Genomic DNA, 22,455 nt, shown 5'->3' with positions numbered 1-22,455 from the left:
TTACCATCTCAAAGTAGACATTATCATTTGCTTTCACAGAGCAGGGAAGTGAGGCTCAGAGGTGGAAAAACTAGTGGAGCTAGTTGGATCCAGAAGGGGGAATCTAAACGAACATCTGTCTTTGTAGATCTTAAGCTTGTGCTCTGCCCCTCCCCCACCCCACCCCCCTACCCCGCCAGGCCAGGATGCTTTCCTGATTCCCACTGCCCCCACCCTCCCTGCTCTCTCCTCCAAAAAATACAGACAGAGGCATCTTCCACAGGTCATGGTGGCTCAGAGACCCAAGACACTTGACTCACATCTTCACTTTAGACTGTTTACTCTTGGTTTAGAACTCCTTCTGACCTACTTGGTTATCAGCCTTCCCATCCTGCCGCCTATCAGAAAGGGCATAAGGATACCAATCATCTTTGACAGGAGCAAGAAATAACAGATGATGGGAGGAAAATAAAATTTAAAAGTAATTTTAGCAGTGTTGGGTGGTTTTGTGTAGAAACGAATAACCCTACAAATTTCTTTGCTCCCTATAGCTATCACTTGTGAGTGATCTAAAAAAAACAAAAAATCAGCCTTCCTTATGAAAATAAAATAAAATAAAGCCTGTGTTCCTAAGGCAGAACTGGCTCCAGAGAAAGAAGCTGTGTGTTGGGTGGAGCAGTGGGGCCACAAGCCGTTCAGACTCTTGTTCCTTAAGATCCCTGCTCTCCTCTCTGCAGCCCTGTTCTGGTCATGTTCCACCTTTACAGACAGTGAAGCCTTGTTCTGGTCATGTTCCACCCTTACAGACACTGCAGCCCTGTTCTCGTCATGTTCCACCTTTACGGACACTGAAGCCCTGTTCTGGTCATGTTCCACCTTTACGGACACTGAAGCCCTGTTCTGGTCATGTTCCACCTTTACAGACACTGCAGCCCTGTTCTCGTCATGTTCCACCTTTACAGACACTGAAGCCCTGTTCTGGTCATGTTCCACCTTTACGGACACTGAAGCCCTGTTCTGGTCATGTTCCACCTTTACGGACACTGAAGCCCTGGTCTCGTCATGTTCCACCTTTACGGACACTGAAGCCCTGTTCTCGTCATGTTCCACCTTTACGGACACTGAAGCCCTGTTCTGGTCATGCTCCACCTTTACGGACACTGAAGCCCTGTTCTGGTCATGCTCCACCTTTACGGACACTGAAGCCCTGTTCTGGTCATGTTCCACCTTTACGGACACTGAAGCCCTGTTCTGGTCATGTTCCACCTTTACGGACACTGAAGCCCTGTTCTGGTCATGTTCCACCTTTACGGACACTGAAGCCCTGTTCTGGTCATGTTCCACCTTTACGGACACTGAAGCCCTGTTCTGGTCATGTTCCACCTTTACGGACACTGAAGCCCTGTTCTGGTCATGTTCCACCTTTACAGACAGTGAAGCCCTGTTCTGGTCATGTTCCACCTTTACGGACACTGAAGCCCTGTTCTGGTCATGTTCCACCTTTACGGACACTGAAGCCCTGTTCTGGTCATGCTCCACCTTTACGGACACTGAAGCCCTGTTCTGGTCATGTTCCACCTTTACGGACACTGAAGCCCTGTTCTCGTCATGTTCCACCTTTACGGACACTGAAGCCCTGTTCTCGTCATGTTCCACCTTTACAGACTCTGAAGCCCTGTTCTCACCATGTTCCACCTTTACAGACACAGAACCAGGGCTTTGTTCTCAGCTCTGTGCTGTGCCGTGCCCAGTCCATCAGCAGCATCCAACTCTTTGCAACCCCATGGACTGTAGCCAGCCAGGCTCCTCTGTCCACCGGATTTCTTAGGCAAGAATATTGGAGCAGCTTGCTATTTCCTTCTCCAGGGGATCTTCCCAACCCAGGGACTGAACAGATGTCTCTTACATCTCCTGCCTTGGCAGGCAGATCCTTTGCCCCTACATCAGCTGGGAAGCCCTTTGTCGTCAGGACCACTGTGAAATGAGTGATGCAGATTCACTGAAGACTTGGGACAGCAAAAGGGAAGCTGATGGAGATATTAACATGAAACCAGGTGACTGCTGCAAAATAGCCATTTGCTTGTCAATTACATAATTAGTAACTATTGATCAGATACCTACCAGGTGCCAGCATAGTCCTGGGTTCAGGACTCTCTATTGTGAAGTGACTGGCTCACTCTGTTCTTTGCCCTCCTGGAGTTGCCTGTTCTGTTGGAGGGAGTGTGTCATGTTGATTGGCAGCTTTTGACCCCTGGAGAGGGATGTGTCCGTGTGTGGTCCTGCCTGATTGCATATAAAGTCACCTGCAATACCACTTATCCACTCTACATTGTCAAACACACTGTACCATATAAGAAACATATATTTGGTCTTGGTCTTTGGTTCCTGGCACTGAGCTTCTAAGACCCTTGAAGTTGGGACTTCCCTGGCCATCCAGGGGCTTCTTCCCTGGTGGCTTAGATGGTGAAGAATCTGCTTGTGATGTGGGAGACCTGGGTTTAGCCCTTGGGTCGGGAAGATCCCCTGGAGGAGGGCATGGCAACCCACTCCTGTCTGGAGAATCCCCATGCACAGAGGAGCCTGGAGGGGGCTGGCGGTGAGTCTATAATTCACAGGGTTGCAAAGAGTCAGACACGACTGAGTGACTAAGCACAGCACAGTTGGTCATCCAGAGGTTGGGACTCTGCGATTCCACTGCAGGGGGTTAGGGTTCCATCCCTGGTCAGGAAACTAAGATCTGGTGTGCCAGCAGCTAGGCTAAATAAAAAGAAGAAGAAAAAAAGACACTTGGAATCTCCAGAGTGATGAGTGTCTTTTGTGTGCTTATGAGATGACTGGTGGCCGGGGCCCCTAGATAACTTCAAGACCGGGACTGGTCCCACAACGACCAAGGCGTGATTAGAGGGTGAGAACTTTCAGCCCCACCCCCAGATCACCAAGGAGGGGAGAGAAGGAGGAGATTGAGTCAATCAGCAATGGCCAATAATTGCATCAATCACGCCTCTGTGATGAGACCTTGGTGAAAACCCTACACGACAGGACTTGGAGAGCTTCTGAGCAGGTGAGCACATCAAGGGGCTGGGAGGAGGGTGGTGCTCCTGAGGAGGGCATGGAAGCCCCTGGGAAACCCTTGCCCCCCGACTTCCTTGCCCTGGGCATCTCGCCCACTGGGCTGTTCCTTGAGTTGTATCCTTTGTAACAACTAGCAACAGGAGGAAAACTGCTTTCCTGAGTTCTGAGAGCTCTCCTAGCAGATTATTGAACCTGAAGTGGGGCTGTGTAGTGGGGACCCTAACTCTTTAGCTAAGGTAAAGAGAAGTGTGGGCACCCTTGGTAACTACTTGTGATGAACTTCTGAAGTGGGAGATAATCTTGTGGACCAAGCCCTTAACCTGTGGAGTCTGATATTAAGTCTGGGTGGTTAGGTGAGTGTTGAATTGAATTGTAGGACTCTATGTTGGATAGATGGAGGGCTGGTTGTCAGTGGATAAAATCCCCACAGGCTAAGTTGCTTCAGTCATGTTGGACTCTTTGTGACCCCATGAACTGTAACCTACCGGGCTCCTTTTTCCCTGGGTTTCTCCAGGTGAGCATACTGGAGTGGATTGCCATGTCCTCCTCCAGGGGATCTTCCTGACCCAGGGGTTGAGCCTGAGTCTCTTATGTCTCCTGCTTTGGCAGGCAGATTCTTTAGCACTAGTTCCACCTAGGAAGCCCCTAAACCCCCTATTTGGTGTCAGAAGCACAGGAAAACACTGCCTGGCCATGGGGGCAGCTTCCAGGGTTCTGATTCCACGTCCTGGAGGACTGATAATCAGAGCTGCCTCTCAGGAGGGCCAGGCTGGACCTGCCCACAGGGGCGCGACCTTGGCTGCTAGGATCCTGGACAGCCCTGCCAGGGGCTCAGTAACGTCCACTGCCACACAGAAGAAACACTCGTAGGTAGCAGGGGCATGTCTGTGACAGATGTTTACAATGATGACCTGGAATCATTTAACAGAGGTTAAACTATGTTTGTTACATTGTTTAAGAAGGCAGGGTCATTTGGAATCTATTTTAGAAAGACTGCCATGCATGAGGACTAAAACAAGAAGTTGAAATTCGTAAACGGGCAAGGTTCAATTATCCAGAAGACGAGCTTAGAAAGAACAGCTCACTCTCAAGTGTGGTACCATTGCAGGGCCAATTTTTTTTTGATGGCAAGTCATGTGGGATCTTAGCTCCCTGACCAGGGATCGAAACAGCACCCACTGCATTGGAAGCACAGAATCTTAATCGCTGGATCACCAGGGAAGTCCCTGTAGTGCCATTAAAAAAAAAAAAAAACACTTTGTTTTTGGCTGTGCTGGGTCTTAGTTGCTATGCGAGGCTTTTCTCTAGTTGTGGCGAGCGGGGGCTACTCTTTGCAGCCAGGTGCGAGGTTCTCATTGCAGTGACTTCTTTTGTGGAGCACAGGCTCGAGGGCGCTTGGGCTCGGTAGTCGAGACTACCAGGGTCTAGAGCACAGGCTCAATAGTTGTGGCACATGGGCTTAGCTGCTCCTCGGCATGTGGGATCTTCCCAGATCAGGGATCGATCCCCTGTCTTCTGCATTGGCAGGCGGACTCTTTACCACTGAGCCACCAGGGAACCATGCCATGACCCCCGCAACTGCGGTGCCATTTTTATCATTGATTCCAAGCCGCTCGTCACTTCCTGAGTTGAGCAGTCCCAGTTCCCCAGGTCCCCCGTACCCTCGAAGCATGGGCAGTGTTCCTGAGAGCACTCGGAACCCCGATGAGGAGGTGACGAGCCCCACCTGAGGCATTCTTAGCCCCTCGCCAGGCGGTAGCCTCTCCCTAGACAGTCTGGATGCTGTGGACACCCATCTCTGACTGCCACTCTGTCACAGCCCATCTCTGTTCCAGCTCCTGCCTCTGTAGAGGGGGGAGAAGAGCCGTGCGGATTTCCCTAGCATCAGCTCCGTCTGCTGGGTTTCCAGTCTGTCATAAAGCTTCACAGAGCCCCGTGGGTCCTGCTCCATAGACAGGCAAGAGAGCCCGCCCAAAGGCAGACCGCAGGACCCTCGCTGGAGGAAAACTGTATGCTGTTATTGTCGTTCAGTCATGTCTGACTCTTTGCGATCCCATGGACGGCAGCATGCCAGGCTTCCCTGTCCTTCAACCGTCTCCTGGAGTTTGCTCAAACTCATGTCCATGGAGTAGGTGATGCCATCCAACCATCTCATTTTCTGTATGAAAAACTGTATGTGACGTGAAGTTTTTCCAGCAGAAACTCCAGGCCCCCAGGCCACACTGGGTTCACACAGGCTGTGAGTGGCATGGAGCAGGGCACTGAAGCCTGGACCTCTCGTTACATTTCACGGAGCTCGCAAATAAGAAGAATCAAGGACAAACCTGAAGGAGCATCATGTGAGACAGACCCAGGATGGCACCGATGCCTGGGGCCTGAATCCCATCTCTCACTGATGGTGCCTTACGCTCTCACAGCTTAAGCAGGAAGAATCACCCCCAGGAGCTTCAAACTGTTAAGAGCCAAATCCACTATCTGAGAGGCAGCCATGATTTTGTGGTTAAATACACAGATTTGGGGACCAGGCAGCTGGGTTTCAGATCCTGTCTTCATCACTCATCAGCTGTGTGACCTTGGGTGAATTGCTTAATCCATCTGTGCCTCAGTTTACTCACTTGTGAAGACTGGGATAATAACTACTGAGAAGAGTAGGTGGGTTAGTATTTCTAAAGCACTTAGAACAGTGCCTGTCACATGTCATCATGCTAAATAAAACAAAGTAATCCGGCAAAGGCCAGGGACTGAAAAGATGAGGCATACCCAATAAATGTCTTTGAGGCTCACATGCGTGGATTCTGTCTCATAGCTGACTCCTTGCCCTGGAGGCAGCGACTCCTGAGTGGGGCTGCAGCGGAGGGAGTGCACGAAGGGTTAACCCCCCAAGTGAACAGAAAAACAAGTTCCATCTGGTCCCTGGGACGAAGCGACAGCCTGCAGAGCCCCCAGCCCGGGCTCCTGCTCAAAGGACACATTGCTTTTTAAAATTCCAACTTGTGGCTGCCTCGATCTATAAACCAACCAGCTCTCCACACCCTAGAGCTCGGAGCAGGATTCACAAATGGCAGCGAGACATTCGTGTTCCGAGAATAGGCATCTGAAAGTGTCTTTGCACTCGGGGTACCCAGCCCCCCAGCTTCCTGAAAGGCCCTGGGGCTAGTGCTTCATCCTGGACTCCCGCTCAGAACAGGGATTGCCCTCCAGGCAGTAAAGAGAAGGCAGGCAAGAGGGCACACGGTCAAGGCTTTGACTGGGGCTGGGGCTTGGCTTAGATGCCCTGCTTCAGCAAATGGTCCCTGGGGCTCTGATGCATCAGCTGTTTTTGCCCTACCTCCCCATGCCACTGCTGGGACCCCATCCCTTAGGTGCCGGGCTGTGAGTGGAGAAAGGCTGATTAATGAGAAATATTAACACTCCACAAGGCACCTGGGGACACTTTGAGAGGCAGTGGGCTTCTTCTTGGCTCCTGGGTAGGTCTGGGCATGGGGCAGGTTGTACCCGGCAATCCCCTTGGGACACCAGGTCCCTCCATATGTGGAAGGAGAGAGAGGGCCAGGAGGAAACACAGAGTTCCCCTGTGGGCTTTTTCCTGAGGGAGGGCCCCTCAGTTTTACCTCCCCCTTCCCTGGACACATGCCCACGCCTACCCTGATAATGCTGAATCCAGCCCTAGCTCTAACCCTGCAGAGCAGGGAAGTAATTCACAAAAAGTTGGGCAATTCAAAGTTACAGTTTCCACAGCAACCAGCACTCAGACCATTTGGGTAGCTGAAGCCTTTTCCTCTTAGCATTCACTCTTTTTTCTCCCCAAATAGCTTTTCTCCCCCTTATTATTAAAGTAATACACATTTACTGGAGAACATATGGAAATTACAGACAAGTGTAAAGGAGAAAATAAAAATCACCCTTAATCCCACCACTCAGAGCGATCCAATGTTAACATTTTGATGTATTCTTCATACGTCTAGTTCTTTTTTTTTTTTTGCATGCATGCATAAAAAGATATAATTTTTGAAAATTGGGACTATAGTGAAATTACTGTTTTATCATTTGGTTTCTTTCACTTAAAAACATATTGTAAGACTTTCCCATAGCCTTAAATATTCCCCGAGAACATGATTTTTTAATAGCTACATGGTACTCTTTCATACGGATAGAACATATTCTATTTAACCAATCTATTGTTGAACTTTTAGATGGCTTTCCTTTTTTCTTTTGCTATTTTGAATAACACAACAATGAACATCCTTTTCCATCAATTTGTGTGCATGTCTCATTAATCAGATTAGAATAAATTCATAGAGCTAAAATTATTGTTCAAGTGCAATGAACATGTGAATAATTTTAATATGCATTTTCAAATCACCCTCCAGAAAGGTTGAAGCAATTTGTATTTCTACCTGTAATGTACACTCTTCTTAAAAAAAATCCAAAGTACAAATTTGGTAGGTTTTAAACAAAATCTATACTGTTTTAAAAAATTATGGGTCTTTGAATTATAAGTAGAATTGAGTTTTCCCCTCACATTTTAAATAAACTTTCTTCTGTCTATAATCATCTATGGACATCCTTTGCCCCCCTTTTCTAAGCGATATTCATCTTCTCCTTATTGATTTATAAGAGCTTTTTATGCAATAAAGATAATAATCCTTTGCCATATTTGTGGCACATATGTTCTCTCAGTTTGTCATTGGATTTTTATTTTGTTTATGGCATTTTTTAAAGTGCAGAAGTTTCAAATATTATTATAACTCACATCCCTCTTTTTTTTCCCTTCTGACTTTGTCTTGATTTTTTTGCCTAGGCAGACCCTCCCTAACCTGCCACCCGACAAACATTTATCTGTATGTTGCTTTCCCAGCCATTTTATGGCTGTGTGGTTTTGATTTCACACTGACTGCTCTAAACCACCTGGATTTCTTGTACAGGTGGGGTTCTGCATTTGCTTGTCTGAGGCTGGAGTTGGCAGGGCCAGGTCAGAGATTGTTGCCAGGGAGATGCAGGAATTGACCTGCCGCTCCTGCCTTTCAGGAGATCTCAGCCTTGCAGGCACCTTTCCACGGAGCCCTGGTTTTTTGCTAGTGAATGGGAGAAATGAGCGGGGAGGAGGAAATAGCTGTTCCACAATTACACGCTGGAAAAGGTACACACCTCACGTGGCTTTGTTTCCCATCTGAGATGGGGAGGGCCAGATGCCTGAGAGCTGGCGAGCAGCTTCAGTCTGAGCACGTTAGGAATCCAGGGATTCGACTCCAAACCTGAAATTAACCGTCACTCTACTTGCAGAAAGAACCAAAGACAGTCTCACTGGCATTATTGTTGTTCAGTCGCTCAGTCGTATCTGACACATTGCAAACCCATGGACTGCAGCATGCCAGGCTTCCCTGTCCTTCACCATCTCCTGGAGTTTGCTCAAACTCATGTCTGTTGAGTCAGTGATGCCATCCAACCGTCTCATCTTCTGTCACCCACTTCTCCTCCTGCCTTCAATCTCTCCCAGCATCAGGGTCTTGCATTTCACCAAATACCAGGTTTGTGTGAAGAAGAGGTACGGGGCGGGGGTGTGGGGTTTTAAGGGGGAGAGGGCACCTGAAACTTTAGCTTCCCAGAGATATGGCTCTTCTCTTCCAGCCAGTCACCCATAGGGCTCCAGGAGTCAGTGAATACCTGGTGGGATGCTGTGATCCTGAGCAGAGGGATGCCATCCAAGAAGATGCTATGGCAGACTGCCCATCTCTGTCCAGTCTCAGGAGACTACTGCCTTCCTTCCATTGTCCCTATTTCAGCTTAGTCTCCCCCCCGCCAAAGTTTTTGCCAAGGCTGCTTGCCCAGTTTGTAAAGTGATCTCTGCACTTGCTGACAAGGCAAAGGATTTACTCATCCATTCCATAGGCTTGTGTGTGTGCTCAGGCCCTTCAGTGATGTCTGAGTCTTTGTGACCCAATGGACTGTAGTCTGCCACCAGGCTCCTCTGCCCATGGGATTCTCCAGGCAGGAATACTGCAGTGGGTTACCATGCCCTCCTCCAGAGGATCTTCCCGACCCAGGGATTGAACCCGCGTCTCCTGTGCCTTCTACATTGCAGGTGGATTCTTTACCACTAGAGCCACCTAGGAAACCCTTCCAAAGGTTTCCTAGTGTCTATTCTCTGCATAGCACTGTGTCCAGTCATGGAGCTCCATTCCTTTCCAATGAGGTATAAAACATTTCCCTTCCATCTCTAGCTCTCTTCTGCTATCTCTTCTTAACCCCTAAACCTCCCCTACAACCCTCTGCCTTGTATCCATATCTTCTAGATATTGCCTCCATGGTCGTGTTGCAGGATTCACTAGGCACCTCGGTGTTGGAGAAGATTATCATAACCACCATCACCATCATCATGATGATTATAACCACTGTCACCACCACCACCAACAACAACATTTTTGGAATGCTTCCTGTATCGGCACTGATAGGCTTTATATATGTGATCTCTCACAACCATCATTCAATAATCTTCATTTAGTAAATATTTATTGTGTCTACTATGTAGCAGAGGAGGAGAAGAAGGAAGCAGATGATAAGATGGCTGGATAGCATCATTGATTCAGCGGACATAAACTTGAGTAAACTCCGGGAGATAGTGAAAGACAGGGAGGTCTGGCCCGCTGGAGTCCATGGGGTTGCAAAGAGTTGGACACGACTTGGCAAGTGAACAACAGCAGCAATGTGGCAGACGCTGCTAGCGCTTGGGACGCATCAGCAAATAAACCCAAGATTCTGGCCCTTAGGGAGCTTATATTCTACCTGTGGGGTCGGGGCGGGGACAGGCAAACAAAACATAAACACAGTAATTGAAGGATGATGTGCAGGTTAGAAGGTGATAACATGACAGGAAGAAGTAGAGAAGGGGCTCAGAGTGCCAGGCTGGGGGCTGGGAAGGCATCCTGGGGGTGATGGCGTTTAAGCAGCGTCAGAAGCAGGTGAGGATGTGAGGATGTGAGGGGGAGAAGAGACACGGGCCGAGGAAACCACTGTGCGGAGGCCCTGGAGCCTGACTGCTGTGGTCCAGAAGCAGACGAGATGCTGGAGGCCTGGAGCCAGCGAGCAAGGTGAAAATAGCAGGATTGAGCTCAGAGGGGTGACAGTGGGCCAGGTCATACGGGGTCCTATAAGCCATTGTGAGCGCTTTGGCTCTTACTTTCTGGTGACCTGAGGAGAGATGGGAGATTCTGAGCAGAGGAGTGAGCTGATCTGACCAGGAGATGTACAAGCTCGCTCTGGCCGCTCTGTTGAGGACAGGCTGGCTGTTCAGGGTAGCTGTGGTAGCCTGGAGACCAGGGGGGAGGCTGTTGGAACGATTCGGGCAGAAAGGGTGTGGCCCTGGCCAGGGTGGTAACCGTGCAGGAGAGAGGAGTGGTCAGCGACTGGACAGATTCTGCAAGCAGAGCCAAAAGCGTTTCCTGGTGGGATGGATGTGTGGTGGGAGAGAAGGGGCAGTTACTGAGGATGCCAGGCTGTCCAGCTGGCACAACTTGGGGCTGGAGCAGCTCTGTGCCGAGAAGGGATGATGGCAGACGGTGCGTGTTTGGGGAGGGTGGGGACAGAGCGCCGGCATTGGATATGTTGCCTGTGAGTGTCCGTCAGACGCCCTCTGGCCATGTGAGGAGGAGGGCATGCAGATGGCATTTACAGAGATGACACTGGGTGAGACCACCGAGTGATAAACTGCAGATAAAGATGACAAGAAGACTGGACACTGAGGCCTGGGGTCTCCCACGAGGAGAGGCTGCTGGGAGGAGGAGCACCCAGCAGAGGATCAAGAAGTGAAGAACTTAGAAACGGGTAGGACTGTGTGGGTGCCTGAAGCCAGGTGAAAAACATGCATCCACGAGGAAGAGGTGACCAAGTGGACCAAACGCTACTGATGGATCAGGAAAAGACTGGGATGGACCAACTGGTCCCTCATCTTACCAGAAGTGGATCTTGTACCCATTTTAAGGTGAGGGAAAGGAATCTCAGCGAGAAGCAACTTGCCCAAGGTCATGGTGTTACGAGCAACAGATTAGGGTGTGAGATGAGGTCTGTGCAAGGCCAGGGACCTGCAAGCTTCTCAGACTGACCCTGGGGCTCTGAGCGCTCTGTGAATGGAAAAATCAGCTCTCACAGCTGGCAGCTCTCAGTCCCGCCAGACCACCCTGACTCTGCAGGTCAAGTCTGCAGGCGATGAACCAGCACAATTTAAAATAACTTTTTTCTACCAGTTGGGATGTAAGGGCCTGCCTTTGCCCTTCTCCTCGCCTTCCAACCGGTTATTTCACCCACCAGTCTACCGGCCTGGCCCCTAGGGCATTTCAAGTTAGTGGTGCCAAGTGTCAGGAATTCCACTCCAGGCATATTTGTATTTGAATAGAAGGGCATACCTGTAGCCAGCTGGCCCAGGAGAGGTGAGCAAGGAGTGTGGAGGCTTGCACACTCGACCCAAATCAGGGACCCTCTGGTTCTCCATTACCAGGTTAAGTCTTCACCATCCCAAGGCGCTGGCCGTTGCCTCCTTGTGCCTGAGACCCTGGTCACCCAGCCCGCTCACCTTGATGGGGCGGGATGACGGTCGTCTATCTCCCTCTGGTGTCGACTCTTGGAATTGCAGCCTCGGGAGAGCGAAGAGGCCAGCTCCGCCTTCCAACCTGCGGGGCCTGGAGAGCCACGCCTACCAGCCGGGCAGGCCCTGCTCCCTCCTGGGCCTCTGGGCCTTGTCTGCCCCTACGGGGGCATCTAGGGTCTCTGCATGCCCAACGTCAGGGGCAGAACTCAGACCTGGGAATTAGCATGTCCCATGGATTCTCCCGACTCTGCCTTGGATTGTCGGGGCAGACCTGCAGGTGGGGAGCAAACCATCCCTGATTTCTTCACATTTCTTCACGCTCCCTGTCCCCTCAACCTGTCTCTTTGCTATAAGTCACTTGACATTGCCAGGCCCCAACCCCCAGCAGCCACGCCAGCTCCCATTCTTCTGAGGCCCGTGGCCTGGGCAGGGCTCAGACTGCAGTGGGGGCCCCTTCCTAGCAGATGCCCTCCACACCTCCTCCTCTCCCCACTCACCCCTCAGTCCGCAAGTGTTAATGAACAATAAAGGACATTATGCCTCATTTAAAATTCCTCACAGTCTTTCTCAGAACTCTGTAAAGCCACCTCCCCCTCTCCACCAAGAGCCTGCAAAGTCACGGCGGGGCGTTCAAAGTTCACGTGTTTGTGCCTCTAAATGGCTCCAATCGAGGCTGTGCAGCGATTTTAAAATCCAAGAGACTTCTGCCCACACTCCCAGCAGACCACCAAGGACAGATCCTAAGGGTGCGGTGACCCCCCACCCCCACCCCACCCTGGACCCCAACACACACTGGCTGAGTGACCTTTATTCTTTAAACCCGGATGCAAACCCACTGAACTGGGCTTTCAGGCCCCATCTGCCCCCTCAGTGAAGCAGCCCACACAGTGTTTTCAAAGGAACATTATTTGATCTGAAAAACATCTGGAGCCTGTTTCCCTAGCACTTGACCGGGAGCTCTCAGCCGACATCAGAGGCTCAGTCACTGAACAAACACCCTCTCTGCCGGTGCTCCCAGGAACATCCCTGTGGACTGGGGATGGGCGGATTTATAGAAAGATCTGACCAGGGCTTCTGTAAACCCTGGAGCAGAGAGTAGGATGATGGAAAAGGTGGTGGGGGATAAAGAGGACTGGAAATGAAGGTCAAGGCCAAGAAGCTCCCTAATGAAGGCACCCAGGAGCAAAACATCAGCCATGGAAGGGCTCCTGAGGTCATCCTCTTAACAATGACTGACAGCTACAAGATGCACCTCGTGGGCAGGAATGTATAAGACCCCAAAGCTGGGAAAGATTGAAGGCAGGAGGAGAAGGGAACGACAGAGGATGAAATGGTTGGATGGCATCACCGGCTCAATGCATATGAGTTTGAGCAAATTCCAGGAGACGGCAAAGGGCAAGGAAGCCTGGCGTGCTGCAGTCCATGGGGTCTCAAAGAGTCAGACATGACTGAGCGACTGAACAACAACTGGCTCCTGGGACAGTGTCCCGCAGGGGGGCAGGATCAGCTAGGAAACGGATGCGTGCATGACACCCCGAGTCCTGCGTGGACATGCAGGACCCTTCTCTGAGACTCGTGGTACATTTGAGAAGCAACGTCCTGAAGGTGATAGAGCAGTGAACTGAGAGGCGGGACACTTGCTATCCAGGGCCGATTCCTCCACTCCCCAGCTTGGGTGAGCTTGACCTTGACCTTGGGAAGTGTCTCTCATCCTGCAGTTGTGGGGATAATCCCTACTTGGCCTAGCTCCCAGCGTTGCTAGGAGGATCATGTGAAATCCTGCAGAGGAAGTTTCTCTGTGACCTCAGACTCTGACTGCAAAGGTTATAGATGGCCATGAACGTTGTTCTTTTCACCTGGCCCTGTTGTGGCCAGAGGCACCCCCCCAAAAGATGGTTGGGTGGCTGCAGGCTGGGGTGGGACAGAGTGGGGTGATTTTAGCAGCCTTCAGCCAAGGACAAAGGATAAAATGACACGTGAGTAGGCTCTCTTCCACGCAAGCATCCTTACCTGGGTGCTGGGTGGTCTGCCCACCTGCCTTCCCAGGCCTGTCTCCACCTATCAGCACCCTTCTCTGTTACCACTCACCGGCTCCTCTCAGAGCCTCCAGGGGCCCAACCCTTCTTCTGTGCCCTTTACCCTTCAGACTACAAAGCAGCCTTTTATTGTATGACAAGCTATACTATTTATTACACTTCTGTCATGTGCCTGGCACTGGGTTGCAGTTGCACCTCATTAATTAATTCTTCCCTAAAGCATCACAGGTGTGAAGCATCACGTGGGTGAACCCCCTCCAGTAGACTCTGTACCGTGTCCTGACTTGACCTTCTCCCCAGGCCCACTGCCCTGAAACTCCTCTCCTGCTTGCTGGAGAGCAGCGCCAGGGAATTTGACAAATCCGACAGTTCTTTTCCAGCCTGGCCCTTCAGCAACCTCTCCCTCGCCAATCTGACCTGACCTCTGCCGGCTGGCTGCTGCTGGCCATTCCATATCTTCCCCAGCCCCCTGAGGATGCCAGCCTCCTGGGACACTCCACCCTGCGCCCCCAGATGCCAAGGACTCAAAGCTAGGCCTCCAGCCCTGCCTTCTCTTCCCAGTGTTAGACTGATCCGCTCACTGGGTGCACACAGGGGTCTTGGTGATGCAAAGCTGCTGCCACTCACGGCCAGTGGTCCCTGTGGATCCAAACCTTCTCCCATGTCCCTCGTTTGGTGATGGTGCCCAATATTGCCCTTCCCCCCAGTCGTTATCAACAGCACCTTCCCTTCACTCTCCAAAACGTCTTGTTTTGGGAGATAAATTACATGCCCAGCTTAACCCTCAGCGACCCGCCTGCCTGTCGCAGAAACCCGACGGCTGTCCCGGCTGTCTCCTTCCTGGAGATCCCCATTCCTCCGCCTTCACCAAGCCCAGTGGACTTGACTGCCTTTATACCTTCAGACCCCGGCCCCGGTCCACGCCATCACCCTCTGCTTCAGCAGGCTCACCCTGCCTCCAGCCTTGTGTTTCTCCCACCCTCCCACAGGCACCTGGGTGGCCTGCCCAAGGGACCTTCCTGAATTGCTAATCCGATCACCTGCACCAGCCTGAAAATCAAATGGTGACCTTCCCACTTCCCCAGCCTGGCTTCCAGATAAAGACTGGACTCCACACCAGCGCCCATGAAGCAGCTCTGTGACCCCCTCAGAGTGTGGTCCTGCCCCCTCCGGAGCCTCAGCCTCACTCGGCTGTCCCGGCTCCCTGTCTGTCACCCGCACATCTCAGCTCGGGGTACCGCCTCCTGGAAGCATCTCCAGGCCCCGGCTCAGCTTGGCTGCCCTCCCTGGCCCTCGAGGTGCCTGAGGTCCCTCTCCTGAAGCACTGACACCGTGTCCCTGAGAGCAGGGACATGCATGCATGTCCTCCATGTGTCTGTCTGTCTCGCCACCTTAGGCTGGGAGCTCAGGGCCGGTGACGTTTATCTTTGAGTTTGCAGCACTAACAGGGTGCCTGTGGTTCAACAACTTGTGCACCGGCCACTGGCCCAGGAGCACCTGGGCTTGGCTGCCCCCTGCACGTGGGCGCATTCCCTCTCAGCATCTTTTCGAAAACGAGCCGGGAGGATCTGCCAGTCCATCAGGGTCTGCGCCTGGGAGTCGGCAGCCCTGTGTCCTGGTCATTACAGGACGGCAGCGGCTCCCATTTTTCTGCTCTGGGGAGCTCCTGGGGATATATCCAGAGAAAAACAGGATCTGAAAAGATACACGCACCCCGGTGTTCATCATAGCACTGTTTACAGTAGCCAGACATGGGAGCAATCTAAATGTCCATCGACAGATAAGTGGATAAAGAAGGTGTGAGATGTATGCAATGGAATATTTGCCATTAGAAAGAATGAAATGATGCCATGTGCAACAACCTGCATGGACCTAGAGAGGGCCACACTGAGTGAAGTGAGTCAGACCGAGAAGGGGAAACATGGTGTGACGTCCCTTATATGCTGAATCGAAAAAGAAATGATACAAATGAACTTACTTACAAAACAGAAAAAGACTCACACACTTAGAGAATGAACTTATGGTTGCATGTACACATGGCTATATTTAAAATGGATAACTAACAAGGACCTTCTGTAAAAGCACATGGAACTCTGCTCAATGTTATGTGGCAGCCCGGATGGGAGGGGAGTTTGTGGGGAGAGTGGATACATGTGTGTGTACGCTGAGTCCCTTTGCTGTCCACCTGAGACTATCACAGCCTTGTTCATCAGCTGTATTACTGTACATAGTAAAAAGTTAGAAGAAGAAGAGGGGTAGGCAGTGGGCTGGGGAGCGCCAAGGCCTCCTTCATCGAGAATGGCCTCTGACTCTCCCACACGTGCATGTCTCCAGATGTCCAGGGCTCTGTAAGATTTGTGCTGAGACTTGTGTCTCTGCCTTTGGCCGATGAAGGCAAGGAGGTGGTCCCCAAAAGACAACCACACAGATGCTGTAGGCGCCGGGTGACATGGGGACACGCCTGCTCAGCCCGGGGGGAGGACACTCAAGGTCACTGGCTTGCTGGGGAGGAGAACAGACTGGAAAGCCGAGGGCCCGCAGGAAGGACGGCTGCAGTCTGTGTTCCTTCCCTCTAATGCAATGCACACTCCCCACTTAAAGGCAATTTCTTCCCTTCAAAAGGATTCCAGCTGTTTAAATTCAAGGTGAAGAATAAGCCACAGTCAAGAAGCTTCTCAGGGGCTTTTCGGTCTTCACTGGCTCGAGAAGGGGAGGCGTTTTAAGATGTTTGCCTCTGAATGTTTGTCAGAGCACCAGGGGAGGGGAGTTTCTTGTTTCTTCACCTCTCTCCGCTCTCTGTGGCTGTTGGCACTAACACCAGCCTATTTTCCTGCACTACTCTGCCTTCTAGGGGGCCCACCCTATTTCCTCTTCTCTCTCTGCTTCCTCCTACCCAACCCCAGCCACCCACCTATCCTGGTAGAGGAGAGACTAATGCTGGCCTGGGGTTCTGCCGAGGCCCCAGGATACACGGCAGCTTGAAGCACAAACCACTGGGCTCCCACACCTCAGAGCTGATGCTCCAAGAGGTGGGTCCGTCCACCTGCCATTCATGCATTCCTTCCTTCATTCATTCATCTGGCCAGCCGGCCACCCAGTCAGCCAACATGGGGTCTGTGATGCTGGTAGGGGCTGTGGGTAGTTCAAAAAAATACAACACATGGTCTTGCTCTCCGAGAGCTCATAAATCAGTTGATGCTACAGGAAATATGCATAAGCAACCACAGTACAAGACAGAGGGAAGTAAACGCTGGGTTTGGAGGGTAGGGGATGTGAAAAATGCTCAGAGAAAGAAGAGACCCAACAAAGATTGGGAGGGTGGGGGGGGGGGGTGGCGGGGAAGCATTACTCAGAGGAAGGCAGTCAGGGAAAGCTTCTCAGAGGAGGAAGCATTTTGGTAGGGGCGGGGAGTGCAGGAGTACGGGGTCCAAGTCTGGGGAAGGGGCCTGAGCCGGCAGGAAGACGTCTACTGGGCACAGAGCCTAGTCCCCCGTCCACTGCGCTGCTCCTTCCAGGCCTTCACGGCTTGCTTCATGGGTGGGCTTCCTGGGCGTGTCCCCTGTAAGCTGCTTTGGTGGAACTGCTTTAATCACCTTTGAAAGGCAACCAACCTCTTGCTCTTTTCCATCAGAACCTGGGCCCAGAGGAATTGCCTTCGTCCTCTTCTTTGTCGCTAAGGACTCGGGCTTCCCTGCCCCCACTTCTAAGGGACTCTGCACCTTCTCTCGTGTCTCCTGCTCAATATCCTATCTCCCTTCTGGAAACCTGCCCCCTGATGCTCCTTTGGGGGTACCATCGCCTTCTGCTCTCAGCCCTTGTAGAGGAAATGGGGTGCTCAGCATCACTGTTTGGGTGGGGGATGAACACGAGCTCCAAGCAGGACAAACATGGGGACTTTGAATGGTTGGATGGGGGCAGTCTATATCCAGTGGGTTAATAAACTAGTAAAACATAACTCTGAAGCTGATAGAGTCATCTTCGTCATTACAGGAAAGAGTCTGTTTACACACAAAACCAGCAGAGAAAAAACAAGTACAGAAAAGGGACAGATAGCTTCCTGGTGATGTTGATGGAGCACCTGGGTCCAGCCACGCCTGAAGTTATCCCTGGAGTTTTCAGTTTGTGAACCAGTAATGCCTTCCTTCTTTTTTCTTGTTACAAGCCAGTTTGAGTGGACTTTCGTCTGTTGCCACCAACTCTCGACTAAATAAATACTTAATTTCATGTGCACATTAAATGGAATAATGCATGAACAGTGCTCAGCATAAAGTGGGTCCCACCCAACGAGTGGTAGTTTTGGACACTCTAGCTGAACCTGCCTCTCAAAGGACAGATTTCTGTAAACTTTAGTTCTCTAGCAGTAGAATTCTACTTTTCCTTTCTTTCTTTCCACCACTTTGGCCAGACTGTCCTTTGTGAAATCTCTGCTTTCTTTGGATTTCTTATCCACAGCTCTGCATCCTTCGTAAATCTCCAGGTTTTCACCCCTGCCCCACTCTGGGCTGAGGCAGGATGGGAGATTTCAGGATCTGGCGGCAGTGATATTTTCTTTGCATTTTGTGTTCATGACCAAGGACCATCAGTACCAGCTAGACCAAATCGAATGCAAAGGCTTCCCAAACTGGTTTCAATCTTGCTGCTGCAAGGGCACCAGGGACTCAGGAAAGTCTACATTGCCATCTAGTGGACATATACAGCAACATCACATGGAATGGAGCAGTATCACTGGGATTGGCGCTCTTGGCTTAGACTGCCTCTTGGGACAGTCATCGGGCTCTGAAAGTATTTGGTCCAAACTCTTCACTCCTTAAGGACAAGTGAATTAAGGGTGAAGCCGAGAGTCCTGTCTCATGGAGGAGGCATTGTACCTTTCCTTGGAGGAACCGGCTCCCGCCCTGAGTTACAGTCACAGAGGCTTATGTTTCCTCCCCTTCTCCCACAACCGATCTATGTTATGACCCAGGCGGAGGGTTTCTGGCGGGGAGGGCTGACGTGAGCATGTGTGTGTGCATGCATACGCGTGTGCCTGTGTGGCAGGCTTGGGAGGGCTGAGGAAGGGGACACCCAGGAAGTCTCTCAGGACTAGCTTCCTTAGCTTCCCAGAGGAAAGGATGTTTGTCAACACTGCAGACACAATAGCCTGTCAAAGCTTCATGTTCTCAGCCTCATAAATTATGAAGCAGATCACCATGTGTTTGTTCCCTGATAGTGAAAGTTAAAGAAAGAAAAAACTCTCAGGAATTCTCTGGCGGTCCTGCGGTCAGGACTCTGCGGTCTCATTGCCAGGGCCCTGGGCTCAATCTCCAAATCAGAGAACTAAGATCCTGCAAGCCACAAGCCATGGCTAAAGAAAAGAAAGAAAAGAAAAATCCCCCTCTCTGTCTCCGAGTAGTCTTCGCAGCCCCCGCTCGAGAACCTGTCATCTTGTCAGCTCTGTGCTGGCAGCCCCCAGGCGGGGCCGTCGGAGGCGGGACCCCTCTATGCTCCCTCCCGGCCACGATGCACAGGGGGGTCAGAAGGCTGGCAGAGGTGTGCCCGTGGTCACATCCTGACCGTGACCCTTCTGTCTCCACCCATTCGAGTCCTGAACACATCACAGTCCTCGTGCCTAGGTTGACATTGGCACCTTCTACTACAACCCACAGACAAAGCAAGGATTACCCTCTGCCTCCTGACACCCTGGGAGCTCAGCTTGGAGTCAAAGAAGAAAGAAAAGGTGACTAAGGCCCTGGAGCAGCCTCCCTGACGACTGCAGGTCTGTTTCCCATCCCATCGCCCTTCCCCAGGCTCACCACATCCCCAGACCAAGAGAAGCTTCCAGAACAAGATGGTACCGATCATTTTCCAGAAAAAGGAATAGCTCTATCCAGTTCCTAGAATGTTTCTCTTTTTTATTTTGGGCAAGTCGGGGCCAACTTCTGAATGGGCCTCATACTGCGATGCCCAAGAGTCAAGGGCACTGACCTCCACTTGTTTAGCCCAGGTGAGAAGCGCTGCTCCTTATAAATCAGGGCCTCCCCATCTAGATTACTCCGAAAACCACCTTGAGAAAGAGCTCCCCATAGATCCCTCCCTTCTCATTGTCCCTGCCGATGATTCCTAAGCCGCCCTCTGCATCCCCTGGCCAGTCCCCGGGTGGAGCACCCCCTGAACCATGCCAAAGCTCGCAGCCTGTAGCCCCTGCTACCCACCCCAACCTCCTCCAAGGCGGTGGGCTACTCTAAAGGAGGCACATGCTCATGGCAACAAGTCATCTGGTACCGCCAAACCTGATTCAGCTGGCTCTGCACGTGGTTTCCTGTCACTCAGAGAAGCAGACTCAGGGCACCTGGATCTCAGAGGGACCCTCCCACTCCAGCCAGGCCAGTTCACTCACCTCCAGGGCCTGAGGGAACTTCACGATTGGTTCGGGCCAGGTCGTGATCTTCTGTCTGTAATTGTTGCATTCAGGAACGATCATGCAGCCAATGTTACCCAACTCTGGGTAGAAAATCTTAAGGCCCCTGTGGAGAGAGGGAGGTGGTTGTCTTGTGTTGGGGTTTTCAGGGAGCTGGGGGTGCATAAGGCTTCAGTCTGACCTGTGGAGCTTGAGTTACTTGACTTCTTATGACTCAGTTTCTCTACCTGTACAATGGGAATACTAATAATACCTATTTGTCAGGTTGGTGAGAGGGGTAAAGTAGTGATCGATTTTTACAACAGGGCCTGGCAGGTTATCAGTGGTCAGAAAGTATTCATTACTGTCACTTGTTTACTTTTCAAAAAAAAAAAAAATCTGTAGGCAAACCTAGTCAGTGTCTTTAAAGTAGGGCTGGGTATATAAGAATGATATTTTTATGTTGCTTTTCTGGAATGTTCTTATTACACAAAGAAAGGTTTAGCAAGTTATCGCAGGTTTCTTCATGGGGACAAACTTCTCTGTCCTTTAAACAATCAAGACCCTGTCCATGCCTGCAAATCCCAGCAGTAGTTGGAATACTCACTTCTTTGGGTGACCCGTTGTCCCTGCCCTAGGCTCTCGATATGCCATTCCTTGCGCTTTCTTTATCAGTGTTATTATTTATTCACTTTATTTTGGCTGGGCTCTGTGTTCCATTGCTTCGTGTGGGTTTTCTCTAGTTGCAGTGACAGGGGCTCCTCCTGGTTGCAGTGCTGGGTTTCTTACTGCAGCGACTGCTCTTGCCGTGGAGCATGGGCTCTGAGGCGCGTGAGCTTCAGTGGTTGCAGCTCCTGGGCTCTCGAGCACAGGCTCAGTATTTGCAGCTCATGGGCTTAGTTGCTCCGCAGTATGTGGGATGTTCCCAAGGATAGAACCCGTGTTCCCGGCATTGGCAAGTGGATTCTTAACCACTGGACCATCTGGGAAGCCCTCAGGTGGTATAGTTTTAATAACTTTTGAAGAAGTTTTAGTGTATGGGTTTTCATCTCTCCTCATGGCATCATTTTAAGGACTTTTTGGTTTGTTTCTGCCATGACCCCCTGCCACAGCAGCTATCAAGATCTAAGGCTGAGAGAGGGGACCTTCTTCTGGCAGAAAGATGGAGATTCAGCCCACAGCCCAGAACTGGGAGGGGGTGGGGGGCAAAGGTGGGGAGGAAGGAAACTGAGGACCAGAGGGAACAAAAGTGTCTCCTTTTTCTATCCCAGTAGAATTGCTGCAAATGTTTAAATGTTCTTGTTGTCCGGCAGCTAAATCGTGTCCAACTCTTTGTGACTCCATGGACTGCAGTGAGCCAGGCTTCCCGGTCCTTCACTATCTCCTGGAATTTGCTCAATTTCATATCCACTGAGTCAGTGATGCTATCTAACCATCTCATTCTCTGCCGCCCACTTCTCCTTTTGCTTTCAGTCTTTCCCAGCATCAGGGTCTTTTCCAGTGAGTCAGCTCTTCCCATCAGGTGGCCAAAGTATTAGAGCTTCAGCTTCAGGATCAGTCCTTCCAATGAATATTCAGGGTTGATTCCCTTTAGGATTGATTGATTTGATCTTATAGTTAAGCAAAATCATCAAACTGACATTTGTGAGTGGGCCTGAGGCAGGAGATTGATGGGCTTCTGGTGGGACACTCAACAACTAGCCTCCTGTTTGCATTTCGTGAGACAGGAAGTAAGTAGGCTCCAGGTTAAGTATTTACAATCATCCTCCTGTTTGTACTTTGAAATAGAAATAATAACAGAAACAGGACAAATAGCCAGGCTTTGTCTCTTGTGGATACTTTAAGATGATAGCTACGGTGGGACAGAGTAGTGTTAAACCGTTTGAGTAAAAGATCGAGAGGTCACAGGTGTCCCCTCCATGGGACAAGGGAGATGCTGCACATGGACAGGAAGCCTCCCTGAGGGTCAAAAAGAAGGCGGAAACACCCCATAGCAGGTGATGCTAGGCTCCCCCATAGGCCTCTGGGCTGGAATCCATCCCGGAGAACAGTTGTGCATGGATATTGGGGAGGGTCCTGCTGCTGCTGCTGCTGCTAAGTCGCTTCAGTCGTGTCTGACTCTGTGCGACCCCATAGACGGCAGCCCACCAGGCTCCTCCATCCACGGGATTTTCCAGGCAAGAGTACTGGAGTGGGGTGCCATTGCCTTCTCCATGGGGAGGGTCTTAGGGCAGGTCAAATGTAGAAAAAGAAATCAAATAATTGGCCAAAGATAAACAAAGACCCAGAAGAACTGCCCTATATAAATGACTTAACCGCCTCTTTACTGCATTCCTCACTAGGGGAGACGCCCACACCCTTTCTCTCTGGTGCGTCTCTGCCTTGCTCCTGTCTTAACTAAACACACTGTT

General features: G+C 51.0%; 1 protein-coding gene across 3 annotated transcripts in view; it reads right to left on the bottom strand.

The window, feature by feature from the left end:
- PEBP4 (phosphatidylethanolamine binding protein 4) overlaps positions 1-22,455 on the bottom strand; it is a 228,507-nt gene that overhangs the window by 196,088 nt on the left and 9,964 nt on the right. For all 3 annotated transcript variants that reach the window (XM_020895248.2, XM_020895246.2, XM_020895247.2), the window contains exon 3: positions 20,045-20,171. In XM_020895248.2, coding sequence (XP_020750907.2) covers positions 20,045-20,171 — 127 coding nt within the window. The remainder of the gene's footprint in view (positions 1-20,044; positions 20,172-22,455) is intronic.

Source organism: Odocoileus virginianus, chromosome 31 (genome assembly GCF_023699985.2).
Source record: "Odocoileus virginianus isolate 20LAN1187 ecotype Illinois chromosome 31, Ovbor_1.2, whole genome shotgun sequence".
In the NCBI taxonomy this organism is placed as follows: domain Eukaryota; kingdom Metazoa; phylum Chordata; class Mammalia; order Artiodactyla; family Cervidae; genus Odocoileus; species Odocoileus virginianus.
This window is presented reverse-complemented; position numbering and strand designations above follow the sequence as displayed.